Source organism: Monodelphis domestica, chromosome 7, assembly GCF_027887165.1.
Source record: "Monodelphis domestica isolate mMonDom1 chromosome 7, mMonDom1.pri, whole genome shotgun sequence".
In the NCBI taxonomy this organism is placed as follows: Eukaryota; Metazoa; Chordata; class Mammalia; order Didelphimorphia; family Didelphidae; genus Monodelphis; species Monodelphis domestica.
Window position 1 is genome coordinate 232,817,632 of NC_077233.1, and position 18,211 is coordinate 232,835,842.

Genomic DNA, 18,211 nt, shown 5'->3' on the forward strand with positions numbered 1-18,211 from the left:
GGATGTGCCTGTTCTCCCCATCACAGAGTAGCACCGATTGCCATTCTCTATCTCCTTGAATTCTGGTGCCTTCCCTCTTTTGATTATTTCTAATTTATCCTTGGTATAGATTGTACATGACTGCAAGTTTTCTTCCCCGTTCCAGCATTAGCTCCTCGAGAGCACCCATAGTCGTTTACCTTTCATTTTATCTTCAGCATAGAGCCCAGTGCCTGGCCCATATAGTAGGTACTTAATAAAAATTTGACTGTCTAGTAGGCCCTTATTAATGTTCGTTGTCTGGTTAACCTCTACCACAGAGATTCTAAAATTTGTCCTTCAGAGCTTTTCTACCTCCCTTCTTCATGTCACCTCTCATTCCCATGCCGGAGGAGTCCTTTACCCTCCAAGAAGACCCCTTGCCTCTCACCCCTCGCCTCTTATAACTCTAACTTGTCCTAACAACTCTCTCTGCGAGCGGTCGGTCCGCGTGGGCCGGATTTTGTACAGCTGGATGTCTTCTGGAATCCAGCCCCGGCTCCTCCAGCACACCCACGCTGGCACCCCCTGAATTTAGAGGCAGCCAGAATTTGTTCCTGGAGTGCAGGCCCTCCTCCGAATACCCGGAGCCAGGGCCCCTCCCATTTATCTCTGTGACGTCACCGGCCGGAACCTGGAATCCCCGCGGCTGGGAGGCCGAGCCGGGCCGCGGCCGGAGCAGAGGTGTCCTCCTCCTCTTAATTCTCCTTCTTCTCTCTGCTCCTGCACCTTCTTCTTCCAGTTGTGCAGCCATGGATGAGTCTATATCCACCTACTATACCCACTTGACGGTGCCCAGAGAGGACGGTAAGGGCGATATGGGAGAGCGGGGGCTGCAACTACAACTGAAAGAGGGAGCATTTGGGGCGATGCCGGGGCCGGACTTGAAAAAATGGGCCAACCCTCCGCCCACACCAACTGGGTTCCGGGCCAGGGAGCAGGCACAGGGAAGGGGGAAACCCTCGCGGAGGTCATTCCTTGAGTTCGGGACTCAAGTTTGCCTCTCGTGAATTTAGGAAGGGAAGGAGGGAATCTTTCTGGCATTGGGAAGTTGGGGATTAGATTTGTAGCTGAGCTGCTCCCTCCTTCTCGCGGCATTTATTCCCTGAAAAAAGCTATTTGGATGAAAGCATCCATGTTCACTTGGAGCTTGGAACTTGCAGGCAGGCACTAACTAACTGACTGGGGCAATTGAAAAAGAAATTGCCCTGGGAATCGGGAGAATTGATTTCTCTAGTCTTGACTCCCACATGTACCTGGATGTATAATTTCAGACGAGTCACTTAAGTAACTGGACCTGTTTGTCTGTCCTGAAAACCCTCGTTTCTCTAGAGCCTTGAACTTTAAAGTGCCTTTTCAAAGTACGAGGGCTGGGTAAGAATGATCGGAGGTGGCCAACAGTGCACAAAATCATGTTTCCACTTCAGAGGCATATTCTACCAATACCAAATTGGATATTTACCGAAAATTTTGGGGAAGTTTCTCGGTAACCACTTAGTATTTTATAATCTTGGTAGCCAAAAGTATTTACAAGAAATACAGTATCTTTCTTCATTTTAAATTTTGTAACTTTGGCTCTGTTTACCTTAATGACAAATTCACACCCTCCCACCCCCCACATGAACTACTTATTCATAATGACTAAAGATTGGTGTTAATGGCTAGCAATTCTGGGCAGCAGGATAAAAAATAAATCCATTAGTAAATGGCAGAGAAGTCGCTCAACAAGCATTTATTAAAGTACCTAACAATTAATTAGTTAAACATTTATTAAATCTGCCAGGCTCTGTGCTAAACGATGGAGATAAAAAGAAAGCAAAAAACAGTCCCTCCCTGCTATCAAGGAATTCTAATGAGGGAGACTTCTGCATTCATACAAGCCATATCTGAAGTGCATCACTTTCAGAGGAGTAGACATTTGCAGCAGGGGAGGGCGAAAGGTCACTTGCAGAAGGTAGCATCTTACTTAAGACATAAAGGAAGCCCTGTGGATGCCAAAACCTTGAGATCCCATTGAGCTTTTGCCTGTTTACTAGATGGGAGCCCTCCAGGATTTAAAGGTTTCAGTAAACCATTTTGAGCTTTTATTTGCTTTTATTATTTTTGTTGCTGTTGAGGAAAATTAGCTAATTATAATGGTAAAAGTGTTGTTGTTTCTGTTCTGGCATTTCTCATGTATTTTTTGAAAAAATAAGTATTCAGCACAAAATTAAAGGTGATATTTAGAAGATAGTGGCCTGCCAAAACTTTTTACCTTTCATGTATTTTCATGGCTGGAACATTGACTAGTCATTTACTGGCTGTGTGATCATGGGCTAGTCATCTCTTTTGAAGATCAGGTTTTTCATCTTTAAAATAGCGATAATAATATATTTGCTGCTTCTAAGAGTTGGTAAAGGGAGTGTAATGGAAGAGTTTTGTTAATATTAAAGCACTATACTGATATGATATTATTATTATTACAAAAATGTTGGCAACTCTGGGACTGAATTATCTCTTACATCTTTGAAACTATTATTTTTGATTATAAAGCTTAACTCTTGTCAAATATAGTCATCACTGTGTGGGTGTGGTTGTTTTTAAATATGATTCACTAGTGTATTTTGGAAAGAGAATTACCTATCTCATTAGATATAGTATTCACTCAAGAGTGTTCTAAGGAAGACCAAACTCTTTTGTTTAGGCATACCATATGTTTCCTGGCACTTAAGGTTTCCAGGAAGACTTGTATTCCTGCAGAATAAGGGTCCCCAATTTGATTTAGACACCTGGTTGGAGATTGTCTTTTCAGCTTCTCAAAAAAGAAACAAGAGAACTGGGCAAGAACTTGTCTGTAGGACTAGGCACCAAAAGAACATGTGGCAGTCCCTGATGTCTAAATGCAAGCACAGGTGATTAATTTAGACTTGGAAAATATCTTAGATGCTAGTTTCTCTAATCCTTCCTCTCATTTTTCTCAATGAAGGTTCAGAGAGTTTAAATTACTCTAATAGGTAGGATTGGAACATAGCTCTTTTGGCCTCACATCCATGTCTCTTTTCTGCTATGTCATACTGCCCTATGTTTCCCTTTGCTTGAATCACAGGAGGTTAAGACCCTTGGATTGAAACTAATAGGATGCTATATAAAGTAAATTTCATTGATAGTTTTTATTTCATATCATCTCATCTTCCCAGAAAGCCATCTCACAAATAAAAATATAAAAGAGGGAACAAATAGTTCATTTAAATAATTTTTATTTTATTTTATTTGTTTATTTGTAATTAAAAATTTTTTTCCCATCTTCACATGATTCATTTTCTTTCCCTCCCTTCTTCCCTTCCCACTCTCGAAGCTGATATGCAATTATACTGGGTTATACAAATGTTATCACTTACTACCTATTTTGAAGGGAACAAATAGTTCAGCAAAAGTAACCATCATCTCAGAAAAGGCTGCCAATTTATCTAGTGTCTCACCTCTGCAAAGAAGCATGGAGGATGAGGGCAGCTGGGTGACTCAGTGGATTGAGAGCCGAGCTTGGAGATAGTAGGTCCTAGGTTCAAATTGGCTTCAGATATTACTACCTATGTGACCCTGGGCCAGTCACTTAACCCTCATTGCCTAGCCCTTGCCTCTCTTCTGTCTTAGAGCTAACGCACAATATTGATTCTAAGATGGAATTTGATTGTTTAAAAAAAAATAAAGGAAAGGGATGTGCCTTATAACCATTCTTTGAGATCAAGCTTTATTATAATCTGGAAGCATTCTATATGGTTATTGTTTTTTCCACTTACATTTTGTAATCCTATATATAGTTTTCCAGGTTTTACTTTTGAGTCTTCTTATGCTATTCTGTTTTCATCATAATCATTTTTTAGGGGGGCAGCTAAATAGCTCAGTGGATTGAGAACCAGACCCAGAGGCAGGAGGTCCTGTGTTCAAATGTGACCTCAGATACTTCCTAGCTATGTGACCCTGGCCAGCAAGTTTTCTTAACTCCCATTGCCTTTACCACTCTTGTGCCTATTAAATGTGGATTATTAAAAAGAAAAGTAAATGAAATAACTTTGTTAGAAAGGAGGAGTTGGAATCTTGGGTTTTTTAAGAGTAGGGAAGGTTTATGCCACTGGTAAGGAATGAGGCTTGAATTCTTTCCCGTTTCTGGATCTCTGGTTGCTAAGGTTGATAGGATTAAATCCATGCCTTATGGTATAGCTATGTTAAACAAGGGCTAAATCTATACTCATATTAAAAACTTGTTTTTGCCTTGAAGCTGTGTGATTTTTCATGAGTACCTGCTATCTCCACCCATCTGAGTCATTTTTCATTCTTGAAGCCTTTAATCTCCTTCCCTCTCAGGGAATCTAGCCATTTTCCTCCCTTTTGTAGCCACATTCTGCTGGCTATTTAAACACTTAGCCAGATGGATGCCAATCCCACCATTTTCCCACATAAGGGAGATGATTTTTTTTTTATGACTAGGTTTAGAGTCAACCTCTCCCCCACCCCCATTTTCTGTTTTAGAATCAAGATTTAAGTATTGATTCCATGGCAGAAGAATTGTAAGGGTTAGACAACTGGGGTTAAGTGACTTGCTCAGGGCAACTAGAAAGTATCTGAGGTCACATTTGAACCTAGGACCTGCCTTTAGGTCTGGCTCTCTATCCAGTGAAGCTGCTCCCGGAGCGTCTTGAAACTGCTACATGACCTTTTTCCTCTTGTCCTAAATAGTAGTTTCCAAAGGGGGTAGAAGGTAGAGATAGAAATTAGTTTTGTTTAGCAACAAGGACTCAGATTAACATCTGCAAATTCCTCCTTTCTTTTTTGTTTACTTTTTTCAGGAAGTGAAGTATCAAAGCAAGGAAATGACTTTTAAATGTTGTAAACTTTGTTGCAATCTAGTTACTTTTTACAGACCCATTGTCTTTATCTAAGGCCATTCTAACCTTGAGCATAAACCCGGTCAGCATGAGATTGTGTTCTAAAATTAACTTTGAGACAGTATTTTGACTTTATAAAAGTGGTACTTCAGTCTAATGGTGTAAGCTATGAAATGAAGATGCCCATGTGCATTACTGATGATAATCCCTTAATTGACCGAAGTTGTTGAATGTAGGAGGAAGGAGAGTGGGTTGGAGAAGATCTGAGTTTCAAAATCAGATCCAGAGAGTATAGAAGATGGAGAGAGCAGGGAAAGGAGAAGAAAAATCTGCTTTATTCTTCTCATTCTCTCCACTTAATTACTCATTGCCATTCCATCAAGTAGTACTGCATCTTTCATAGCTATTAAATACTTCAAATTGCTTACAACTTGCCTCTTTTTTAAAGTAAGAATTTTCTAACAGTGATCAATCAATAAACATCTAGTAAGCACCTACTATGTGCCAAGCACTGTGCTAAGTGCTGGGGATACAAAAGAGAGGCAAAAGACAAGTCTTTTTTTTTTTGACCCTCAAGGAGTTTATAACTTTTTAAAATTTCCACTACATTATATTTTCCCCTTAATTGCATACAGAAACAGTTTTAACATTTGTTTGCTGACTTTTGTGATTCAAGTTCTCTCCTTCTCTCCCTCCCTGAGGTGGCAAGCAATATGATATATCTGTGCTATCATGCAATATATATTTCTGTATTCTCATATTGTGAAAGAAGACATCACATATTCTGGAAGAAAATCATGAAGGTAATAAAGTGGAAAATGGTATTCTTTGATCTGCATTCAGACACCATCACTTCCTTCTATGGTGGTGGATAGCCTTTTTCATTATGAATCTCTTAGAGGGGCTGTTGGCTTGCATCCTTGCATTGTTGATAATAGTTAAATCATTCAGTGTTGATTATCATCACATGATATATTATCATTATATTACTCTACTATGTATCAGTTCATATAAATCTTTCAGGTTTTTCTGAAATCATCCTGTTTGTCATTTCTGATGGTATAGTAGTATTTCATCACAATCATATACCACAACTTGGTCACTTGGTCAGTCATTCCCCAATTGATGGCATCCCCTTGGTTAAAGAGTTTATAATCTAATGGGAGAGACAGCATAGTGTCATCTCTTGGAAATTCTGGGCTCTGACCAGCAGTTTCCCAACAGCGACTTAGTTCAAAAACCATTTCTGTGACCTTGTTTTTGTAATCCCTCAACAGCTTCAACACCCCCTTCCTGTAGTTCAGCTGTTGTGTTTGGAGACTGTGTACCTTCCTGCTCTTTCCCACAACTATGCCCCTTAAGAACCCTCTCTCCCTTTCCTCTCGGACATCCCTGCTTGAATAAGGCAGAGCATTGTCCAGAACTGCAATTTCTTGATGGAGCATAAATGCTTCACTTTATTTACTGATCACCTAGTTGATTTGAGCTCCCCACACCCACACAGGTTGACAATGTATATACAGGATAAATAAGACATTGGAATTAAGTGTTGGGAAAGTTCCTGTAGAAGATGAGATTTTATTTGGGACTTACAGGAACCTAGAGTTGAAGAAAGAGAACATTCCTGACATGAGAGATAGCAAGAGAAAATATCCAGAGTTAAGAGATGGAGTGACTTGTTTGTGGAATAGCCAGTGTTGATAGATCATAGAATTTGCTCCTGAAGGCAATAGGAAGCCCTGGGATGGAGGGAGGGGAAAAGGGAGGAAGGGAGGGAAGGAAGCAGGGAGGGAGGGAGAGAGAGAGGAGTCAGAGTGAGTGTCTTGTCAGAATCTGCCCCAGACTTTCCCTAACCTTCTATTCAGTCCTCAAATTCTTGCCATCCATCTTCAGGGATCATTTAGTGAATCTAGTGAAATGACATTTCAGTAATCCTAACTGCTAAATCCATTCATTCAATAAACACCTGCCACATGCAAGAGATTAGGTTCTGGAGATCCAAAGAAAAATAATCCAGTGGCTTTTTCTTTCCACTTATAGGGGGCAAACATGCGTTATAGTTGAAAGAATGGTGAATTCATAGTCAGGGACTGACTTTTAAGTCACCTTTTTGCTAATTACTACCTATACAATATTAGTAAAGTCACTCAAGCTGGGCTTAGATTTCTTTATTCTTTTTCTTTTTAAATTATAAACATTCGTTTTAATAGATGATTTCCTAGAAGGCAAAGAAACTGAACTGAAGGCAGTGAGCAGCTTATGGGGAACTGACAAAATGACATTGGCTTTATCAGCAGGACAGGTGGTTCATAGGGGAGGAACTCATCTAGAAGCATTAGTGGAAATGACTTTGGAGAAATGGGATACGGAACTCAAAATTCCCCCAATCTGCTTATGTAGACATCTCTGGAGTTCACATTGTTTCCCTGAATATAACAAGTGCTTACCTGTTGAACTGAATAGTCTTGAAGGAGAGAAGCTTCGGCACTGTATCTTGGACAGCAGATCTAAATGTTTATGAGTAGAATAATACTTATCTGAGAACCAATGACTAGGCTAGGGCTTGGAGATATAGGTATCATTGTGCCTCCTAGCTTCTGTAGCATCATACATATATATATATATATATATATATATATATATATTGAATGGGTAGATGGAGAGCTTGACTGGCCAGCAAGGGAGAGAAAATAATAGCCAAAGTCCTAGGCGTCTGGGAGTTGAGAGATGACTCCTGAATGTGGGCAGTGGTAAGAAAGCTAGGTCAAGATCCAGGATGAAATGAAATTGGAAGTGATATTGGTGGAAGGCATCTACGGCTTGTGGCTCTTTCTAGAGAAGATGGTGGAGCCAGACTTAATGCTGGAATTAACTGCCACTGCCAAAGCATCCCACCAGGCACTGGCCACTGCTAGCACTGAAGCCAGAACTCCCCAACCCCTGACCTAAGCTGTGCCAACTGATCCTGCAGAGACCCAGGCCAGGGCTGCTGACGCCACTGCCATAGCCTCTGGACACAGTGGAGGTGACCATAGAGATATTAACTGGAGCAAGTCCCAGATAGAAAGTTTTTGTACTAGATGCCTTATGAGTTAGACTCCTTTCAAAGACTCGTCATTCAGTTGATGAGTCTAAGATCCTATGATATCTTAGAATGAATGTTATTATTCATATATTCCAGAGCATTCATTCTGTGGGTGATCTATGGCCAACTTTTCATTTTAATAGCTTAGAAAGAACACTAACCCAGCAGTCAGGAGACTTGGATTCTAGTCTTGGCTCTGCTCCTATCCCATTGTAGGATCTTGGATTTGACCCCTGCTGGACCTCAGTTTCTTTGTCTGTCAATCAGGGATAACAATATTGACTTTATCTTTGACTCAATAATCCTATTGTTGGGGAATATGTTCTGACATTGTGATAAAAAATTAAAGAGTGAGCTCAGTTCAGAGATTTTCAAAGTTGAATTATTTATGATTAAAAAAAATACAAAAAACTGGAAGCTATTTAAATGTCCAACAATGGAGGAATGGTTTAATAAACTGTGTTACATTCATTATAATATAATTTAGACCAACAAGTGTGAGTGATATAAAGAAATTCTGAAAGAACTTTAATAAATAATGATGTGAATAAAATAAGAACCTTTATAACATAATACATATGAATTATAGCTATATAAAGGAAAAGTGAATAAGAATGAATGAATAAGAGCATCCTGATAGAGACTTTTTTCCCCCTTGGTTTAGGTCTGTCCAACTCTTTGTTACCCCATTTAGGGTTTGCTTGGCTGAGATACTGGAGTGGTTTGCCATTACCTTCTCCAGCTCATTTTACAGATGAGGAAACTGAGGCAAACAAGGCTAGGTGAGTTGCCCAGGGTCACCCAGTTAGTAAATGTCAGAGGCTGGATTTGAACTCAGGAAAATGAATCTTCCTGACTCCAGGCCCAAGATTCCATTCTCTGCACTACCTCATTGCACTGATGGAGACTTGGAGGTTGAAAAAAATGATGATATGCTATACGTTGAAATTAATTTAAGTACAGAAGGTCCCAAAAGACTTATGCAGTTTTAAATTTTAACAGCATAAAATTATATTAAAACTTATAGGTATAGGATACGCCATATATGTAGTTATAAAGCATATTTAATTTTTATTGACATTCAGTATTGTAATAAAGCATTAAAAGTAATATATATATAAAACTTTTATTGTACTTGTGAGGATAAAATGAGGAAGTAGGACAATAGATGCAAAAGTTAAACAAAACCTCAGAGCCAATCTGGTGGTCCAAATACCTCATCTTCAAATGTAGAAACAAGAGAGGCTAATGATTTTCCCAGTGTCTTGTCATTATTGTTGTCATCCTCTTTGTCAATCATGTGTGACTTTTGGTGACCCTTTTTTTTTTGAGGTTTTCTTAGCAAAGATACTGGAGCGGCTTACTGTTTCTCCAGTTCATTTTGTAGATGAGGAAACTGAAACAAACAGGGCTGAGTGACTTGTCCAGGGTCACACAGTAGAATCTGAGGCCAGAGCTTCTTGACTTTAGGGCTGGTCCTCCATCCTTTGAACCACTTAGCTGCCCAATGTCTCAACTCATTAATGCTACCAGCATAAAGCTATATTCTCTGACCTCTCATCAGTGTTTGCTTGCCATAGTACTATATTTTAAGAATAATAGAATCTGAAACAAATGTAAAATATTAGGACTTAAAAAAAATTGTTATAGCTATTGTTTACCCCAGGTTAGCTTTAGGAATCTCTTCTTCCTTTACCAAATAGACTTTTTCAGGAAAATGAAAATTCTCTTTAATAATAACTTGAAACATGAGGAAGGTAAATTTGTCATCAAAATGTCATTTCATGTAATTTCAAAGGCAAGAACAAACTTTTAGCAAATGCTTACTGGGTGCTCAGCAGTGAGCTTTTTGTTCAGTGTGTTGATCACAGTTCTTAATTCCTTCAGATTTGTTTTTCTTTACAGAGTTTACGTTACAGCTCTCATAGATATTGTGTTTCTAGTTCTGCTTGCTTTCCTGAATCAGTTTCATTTATACAAGTCTTTCCAGCCTTTTCTGAATCCATCCCTTTTCTCTCTTTTTTTTTAATAATATTTTTTCTTTAATTACATGGGGAAAAAAAACACATTTTTTGAACCTTTGGGTTTTTGTTTTTTTTTTTCAGTTTGAACCAAATTCTCACCCTCTCTCCATCCTTTTTGTCCCCCATTCCTGAGATGACAACCAATTTGATATAGATTTTACATACATAATAGTGTAAAGCATCTTTCCATATTATTCATTTTGTGAAAGAGAACTCAAACAAAAAAAAGTGAAGAAATAAAGTGAAATGTAGTGTGTCTTGGCCTGCATTCAAACTCCATCAGTTCTTTCTCTGGAGGTGGATGGCATTTTTCAGCATGAGTCCTTGAAGACTGTCTTGGATCACTGTATGGTACTAAGAAATAGCTATATTATTCATAAATGTTTGTCATATAATATTGCTGTTACTGTGTACGGTGTTCTAGTTCTGCTCACTTCATTTTGCATCAGTTCATACAGGTCTTTCCAGATTTTTCTTAAATCATCCTCATGATATTTTTTTTAAACCCTTGACTTCCATCTTAGGATCAATACTGTATATTGGTTCCAAGGCTGAAGACCAATAAAGGATAGGCAGTGGTCATTAAATGATTTGCCCAGGGCACACATCTGTCTGAGGTCAAATTTGAACAGGACTTCCTGTTTTTCAGTCTGGTTCAAACCACTAAACCACTTAGATGCCCCCCATCCTTTTTTATATCACAATAGTATTCCATTACAATTATATACCACAACTTGTTCAGCCATTTTCCAATTGATGGACACCCTTCAGTTTCTAATTCTTTGCTACAACAACAACAAAAAAGTTGCCATAAATATTTTTGTGCAAACAACTACTTTTTCTTTTCCTTTTGTTATTTCTTATAAAGCAAAATAATTTTTCATTACATTCATATAGTATATATTTCTTCATCCATTCCTCAATTGATGGGTGCCCTCTTTATTTCTAGTGCTTTGCTATAATGAATACATACTTCTAGAGGTACTTTTGTATGTATGGGTCCTTCTCTACATTTTGATCTTCTTGGGGGTACAAATCTAGTTGTGATATCGCTGGATCACAATTAAATGACTTTTTGGATAGAGCTTCAAATTGCTTTCCAGAATGGTTAAGCAAATTCATAGTTCTACCAACACTGCATTAGTGACCTGTCCTTTCATAGGCTCTCCAACATTTTTATTTTCCTTTTTTGGCCATCTTTGAAATTTGTTTTCTATCTGATGGGTGTAAGATAGAACTTCAGAGTTAATTCACATTTTTTTCTATTAATTTGGAGCATTTTTTCATATGGCTACTAATACTGTGTGTGTGTGTGTGTGTGTGTGTGTGTGTGTGTGTGTGTGTGTGTGTGTGTAAAACTGCTTTCATATCTTTTGCCTATTTATCTTTTGTGGAATGGCTTCAAAGGATTTTGTCATTGTTAAAGTTCACTTTAATTTTCAGTTCTCTACTTTTGGGAGAGAAAGGATGGTCGTGATGTTGGAGATTATATGAGAATGTAATATCAGAAACCAAGCAACATTAATCAACTCTAAAAAAGGTTATTGGTGTAGTTGAAGGTTTGGACATAGCTATTAGATGATCTGGGTCATCATTTTAGCACTATTACTAACTTATGAAAAATAGGTACAGTGATATATTTTCTTTCAACATCTATACACTTCCAGTACACTCCCTGGATCAGTTATTTAAGCACTCTGGCCTCTAGGGTCCTCATCTGAAAAATCAGGATAGTTGATTAATTAACATCTATTAAGTGCTTACTATGTGTCAGGAACTATATGCTAAATGCCTCAATGAAAGGCATACCATCTTCAAGGAGATCACAGTCTGATGGGGGAGATGACATAGGAACAATTATGTACAAACAAGCTATATAATCAGCAGAGGGAAGACACAAACACTAGCATTAAGGGGATCCAGAAAAGCTTCTTGTAGAAGGGAAAGTTCTTTTCCTTCTCTAACAGTTGACTTTGCCTTTTGCAGTGAAATTTAGATAGGGAAAGCTATTTGTATGTCTGATGGAGAAAATGGGCAGCATGACTGTTGAGTAGCTCCTGCTTCCTATGTAAAGACCTTTCTTCTTTGTTAATAAAGCTCTTTTGTCCCCTGAGATCTAGGGAAATGACTGCTTGTTCTTAGAGCATGGCCTCATTATGGAGCAAACCCAAGTCCCTTTTTGGTTGCAAAAGGACCACACAGAGCACAATTCACTTTTGTGGGTATGTCATGCTGGGCAACCGTGCCAGCTGGGAAATATGACTTCTGTCTCAATGTGCCAGCTACAAGAAAGTTAAATGAAAAGTTGTTGGAGAAAAGACCCAAGTCCATGGTTGTGATTCTAAATTGTAATAATAATAATAACAAGTAGCAGAATGTATTTATCCAGCTCTTTTTGCTTTCCAAAGTGGTGCCATGCACATTATCTCATTTCATCCTTTTTAAAAATATTGGTTTTTTAAAACTACTTTAGCATCCAAGTAACACTTTCCCCAACAACCTCTTGCCCTCTTCCCCAAAAGAATCTTTCCTCGTAACAAAGAAGTATGATTAGGTAAAACAAACTGACTGAGAGTCTGTCCAAATATTCCTTATTTTGAACATATAGTCCACCACCTGACTGCTAAGAGGAAAGAAGAATTGTATCATCCATCTTTTGGAGTAAAGATTGGTCAGTGCGTTGATCTAGGTTTGGATCTTTAGTATTACTTTCTTTTACATCTATGGAGCAATTGTGTCAGTTATATTCTTAATTCTGTTTACTCTTCATTAGCCTTCAACTCATACAAGTCTTCCCAAGGGGCATGTAGGTGGCACTAACAGATAGAGAACCAGACCTAGAGACAAGAGGTCCTGGGTTCAAATGTGACCTCAGGCACTTCCTGAGTGATTTCTGGGCAAGTCACTTAACCTCATTTGCCTAACCTTTACATTATTGTCCCTTGGAACCAATGCTTAGTATGACCTAGATCATCTAACCCCTATGTCTGAACCTGAGATAGTATAGTATAGTAGTGGTAGTCTCTCAGTGATCGAGAATGACTATTGTCTTTGTGCATTATCATCTATTGATGTACCCTCATGTGGCTTTGGAGTCCAAAGACTGAGGCGCAGAGTTTGTGGCCCATGGGGCATAGGACGCCAGTTGTTACGGGAGGTGCGGGTGTGGCCTGGTGTCGGCATTCACGCGCAGCGGCAAGATGTCGACGTCGCTCATCTTCAAAGGTGGCGGCGGCCTGGTGAATGTGGGTTCGCCAGCTGCTTCTGACAGAGGCAGCGAGTTCTAGTTGCGTTGGTGTCATGCCAGCCCACTTCAAGTTGGACTTTAGCTGATCCTTGAATCTTTTCTTTGGTCGGCCTTGTTTCCTGAGTCCAGCCGACAGTTCACCATAGAATACCTGTCTTGGTATTCGCTGTGGGTCCATGCGGATGACGTGTCCAGACCATTGTAGCTGGGTTTGGAGGACCAGGACTTCGATGCTGGTGAAGTTGGCTCTGTTGAGGACTTCCTGGTTGGTGATACGGTCCTGCCATCGGATCCTCATGCTTGACCGGAGAGAGCTTTGGTGGAATTGCTCCAGCTGTTTCATGTGCTTCCAGTACAGTGTCCATGTCTCACAACGGTACAGGAGCAAGCTGAGGACCGCTGCGTTGTACACTTTGAGCTTCGTCGCAGTGCTTACACCTCTGTGTTGGAGGACTTTGCAGCGCAGCCGCCCAAGTGCCTGGCTGGCCTTTTGGATCCTGGCATTAATCTCATGGTCGAGGGACCCATCGTTGGCGATGGTGCTGCCCAGGTACTTGAAAGTGTTCACGTTAGAAAGCTGCGTGCCGTCGATTGTAATGCACGGCTGGTTCGTTGGACTCCCTGGTGCAGGTTGGAGCAGCACCTCTGTTTTGCTGAGGCTGATAGTCAGGCCAAACAGTTTTGTTGCAGTGGAGAACCTGTCCACAATGGTTTGGAGATGATTTTCTTGGTGGGCCATGAGAGCACAGTCATCTGCGAAGAGAGCTTCCAGGATGAGTCTCTCTGTTGTCTTTGTTTTTGCAGTCAGGCGGCGAAGGTCAAATAGTGAGCCATCCAGTCGGTATTTGATGTAGACGCCCAGGTCTAGATCTATCACAGCATGTCGTAATATTTGAGTGAAGTATAGGTTGAATAGTACTGGAGTGAGGACACAGCCTTGTTTCACGCCATTGGAGATGTTGAAGCGATCGGAAGTCTCTCCACCAGATAGGACTTCCCCTGTCATGTCGACATGAACGAGCTGGGTCAGTTTGATGAGTTTTGCTGGGCAACCGAGCTTGCTGAGGATCACCCACAATGAGTCCTTGTTCACTGTGTCGAACGCCTTTGTCAGGTCTATGAAGACAATGTAGAGACTCAGGTTCTGCTCAAGGCATTTTTTCCTGCATTTGCCTCACCGTGAAGACCATGTCAATGGTGCTACGATCTGGTCGGAAGCCACATTGTGATTCAGGCAGGTTCTGCTCTGAAACAAATGACAGGAGTCTGTTGAGTATAACATGGGCAAGGATCTTTCTGGCAGTGGAGAGTAGTGAGATGCCTCTGTAGTTGTCACAGGCTGCTTGTGCACCTTTGTTCTTGTATAGGGCTACGATGGAGGCATCTCTGAGTTCTGGGGGCATGTCTTCCTCTTCCCATATGCTGGTCAGCACTATGTGGAATGTCTGGAGCACCTTTCCATTTAAGGCCTTGTACACCTCGGTTAGGATCCCGTCTTTACCGGGTGCCTTGCCTGCACTCATTTGTTTAATGGCTTTTTGGACTTCCTCTATTGAAGGAGGGACGTCAAGTTGTTCAATGATGTGGTTTTGGGGCATCTGGTCAAGGGCGCTTTGGTCGACTGAAGAGGGTCGGTTGAGAAGCTGACTGAAGTTTCTTTCCACCTGTTGCTGATGCCTTTTTTTATCTTTTATGAGAGTGTCACCGTCAGAGGATAGCAAGGGAGTGGTGGTGGGTTTTAAATTTGCCCCTTAAATGCAGGGCAAAATAAACAGAACTGGGAAAACATAAGCTAAGAACATAATAAGCTAAGGGTTGTTTTTTTTTAAAGTCTTCCCATGCTTCTTAGAAACCAGTAAACAGAATTAATTGTCCTTATTTGACAGATGAGAAATAAATTTGGTTGTGCTTTGCCCAGAGTCACACAGTCAGAGAACATGAATACTACATTAAATCTTGTGGGAGCCCAGGTGGTTTAGAGAAAGGCTTTGTTCTTTGGAGATCTAGATTTGAAACATTCCTCAAGACCATCTATATGATCCTGAGCAAGGCAGTTATCTTTCAGAATGTCAGTTTCTTACTGAAGTGGGGATAATAATACTTTTACAAATCCTCACAGGATGTTTAAGAAAAAACATTTAGCATAAAGCAGTAATCATCAAAAGAGCTGAGAAATAGAATGGTAGATCATAGAATAGATTAGATACATAGTGTTTGATAAACCCAAAGATCGCAGCTTTTGGAATAAGAAGTTACCATTTAACAAAAATTGCTGGGAAAATTGGAAAACTATGGCAGAAACTAGGTATAGAACAATATCTCACATTCTGTATCAGAGTAAGTCAAAATGAGTTATATGATTTTTGCTTTTTGTTTTTGTTTTTTCAAGTTATATGATTTAGATATAAAGAGTGATACCATAAGTAACTTAGGGAAACATCATAGTACCTGGCAGAGCTATGGAGAAGGGGAAAATTTGTGACAAAACAAGAGACAGCATTATAGGATATAAAATGAATAATTTTGATTACATTAAATTAAAAAAACTTTTGTTCAAACAAAATAAATATAACCAAAATTGGAAGGAAAACAACAAACTGGGAAACATTTTATAATCAATTTATCTGATAGAAACCCAATTTCTCAAATCTATAGAGAGCTAAATCAAATTTATAAGAATACAAGTTAATCACCAATTGATAAATGGTCAAAGGATATGAATGGTAAGTTTTCAGATAAAAAAATCAAAGCTATCAATAATTGTATAAAAAATGTTCTAAATCATTATTGATTAGAGGAATGCAAACTAAAACAACTCCAAGGCACCACTTCACACCTATCAGATTAGCTAATATGACAGAAATAGAAAATGATAAATGTTGGAGGGGATGTGGCAGAATTGGAACACTAATGCATTGTTGGTAGAATTGTGAACTGTTTCAACAGTTCTGGTAGGCAATAAGGCCATAAAAAGGCCATAAAATTGTTCATACTCTTTGATTCTGTAATACCACTTACTGGGTCTGTATCCCAAAGAGATCACAAAAAGGGGGAAAGGGCCCACTTCTTCTTCTTCTTTTTTTTTTTTAAGTGACTTGGGAAGTGTCTGAGGTCAGATTTGAACCTAGGACCTCCCATCTCTAGGCCTGGCTCTCAACACACTGAGCTACCCAGCTGCCCCCGGAAAGGGCCCACTTCTACAAAAATATTTATAGCTGCTCTTTTTGTGGTGGCAAAGAATTGGAAACTGAGTGGATGTCCATCAGTGGGGGAATGGCTGGACAAATTGTGGTATATGTTGGTGACTGAATACTATTGTGGTATAATGATAAGCAGGATGATTTCAGAAAAAGCTGGAAAGATCTACATGAACTGATGCAGAGTGAAATAAGCAGAACTGGGAGAATATTGTATACAATAACAGCAATACTGTACAATGATCAACTATGAAAGACTTAGCTACTCTCAGCATGGCAATGATTTGGGACAAATCTGAAAGACTTAGGACTCCCCCGCCATGCTATCCACCTCCAGAGAAAGAACTGTTGGAGTTAGATGCAGATTTAAGTGTACTATTTTTCACATCAGTTTATTTACAGTTATATTTTGGGGTTCTGGTTTTGTATGAGTGTGCTCTTACAATATGATCCATTTGGAAGTGTGTTTTGCATGATAATACATGTATGGCCCACATTAAATTGCTTTCTGTTTCTCAGTTGGGGGAGGGAAACCAGGGAAGACCATTGGGATCTTATAATTTTGGAAACTGTATGTTGAAAATCATTATTATATGTAATGGGGAAAATAAAATCTTTAAATTAAAAAATCACTTAGCAAACTTTAAAGTGTTTTACAAAATCACAAAATGATTTTGCCCTAGTCTTTTGTCATTATGGTTATTTTATTATTGTTGTTGTTCAGTTGTGTCCCACTCTTTGTGATCCCGTTTGGGGTTTTCTTGACAAAAATATTGGAGTAGTTTGCCTTTTCCTTCACCAGCTCATTTGACATATGAGGAAACTGAGGCAAAGAGGGTTAAGTGACTTGCCCAATATCACTCAACTATTAAATGTCGGAGGCCAGATTTGAACTTGGGAAGATGAGTTTTCCTGATTGCAAGTCCAACTAACTACCCCATTATTTTATCATAATGATGCCATAGCTGTTGCTTCTCTTTTGTTGCTGATGTTTTCTTTTCCATTGATGCTTTTTCAGAACACAGGCACTTAAACATGACCTTCCTTCAAGAACTGCCCAGCTACAGGTCCATTGTTCGGAGGAGGGCCTCCATCCTTGGGAGGGATAAAACTCGAGGCAGTTTGCTGAAGCCAGCCAGCTCTGACCACAAGGCCCATTTGGAAATAGGAAAATTGGAGAAAGAACATGTTGGGAGTCAATCCATCAGGAAATATGCATTGGATATCTCTGAGAAGAGGCGACTGAGGTTTGCTATAGTGGCTTTTCAAGTTCATGCAGAACATGTCGAGAGATGGTGTCATAGGCTATAAAGATTCATTCAAAAAATACAAATTGGAAGGGGCTCCAGAAATTACCGAACTATTATACATAATCAGTCAGCATTTATTAAGGCCAGGCTCTACCCAGTGCTTAGCAGAATGAACATTCCTTGAGGGTGGGGATTTGATTTCTTTTCCTTGGTTTTTAGTAAATGCTTAATAACTGCTTGTTTTCTTGATGGACAACAAGTACCAGGGTTACACATTTTAGCACTTTAAGGTTGCCAGACACTTTATAAATATTTTATCATTTAGGGCAGTTAATTGTCTCAGTGGATTCAGGCAGGAAATGAGAGGTCCTAGGTTGAAATTTGGTCTCAGATACTTCCTAGCTGTGCAATCCTGGGCAAGTCTCTTAAGTCTTATTGCCTAGCCCATAGCACTCTTCTGTCTTAGAACTGAGATTTGGTCTCAATTTTAAGACAGAAGGTAAAAGGTTTTTACATATATACATCTAT

The 18,211-nt window shown here is 39.5% G+C and overlaps 1 protein-coding gene across 1 annotated transcript in view; it reads left to right on the forward strand.

The window, feature by feature from the left end:
* The first annotated feature begins 457 nt into the window (after positions 1 to 457).
* TMC7 (transmembrane channel like 7) overlaps positions 458 to 18,211 on the forward strand; it is a 74,532-nt gene continuing 56,778 nt past the window's right edge. Inside the window, exons 1-2 of the mRNA XM_001376645.4 lie at positions 458 to 825; positions 17,452 to 17,680. Coding sequence (XP_001376682.2) covers positions 771 to 825; positions 17,452 to 17,680 — 284 coding nt within the window. The 5' untranslated portion in view covers positions 458 to 770. The remainder of the gene's footprint in view (positions 826 to 17,451; positions 17,681 to 18,211) is intronic.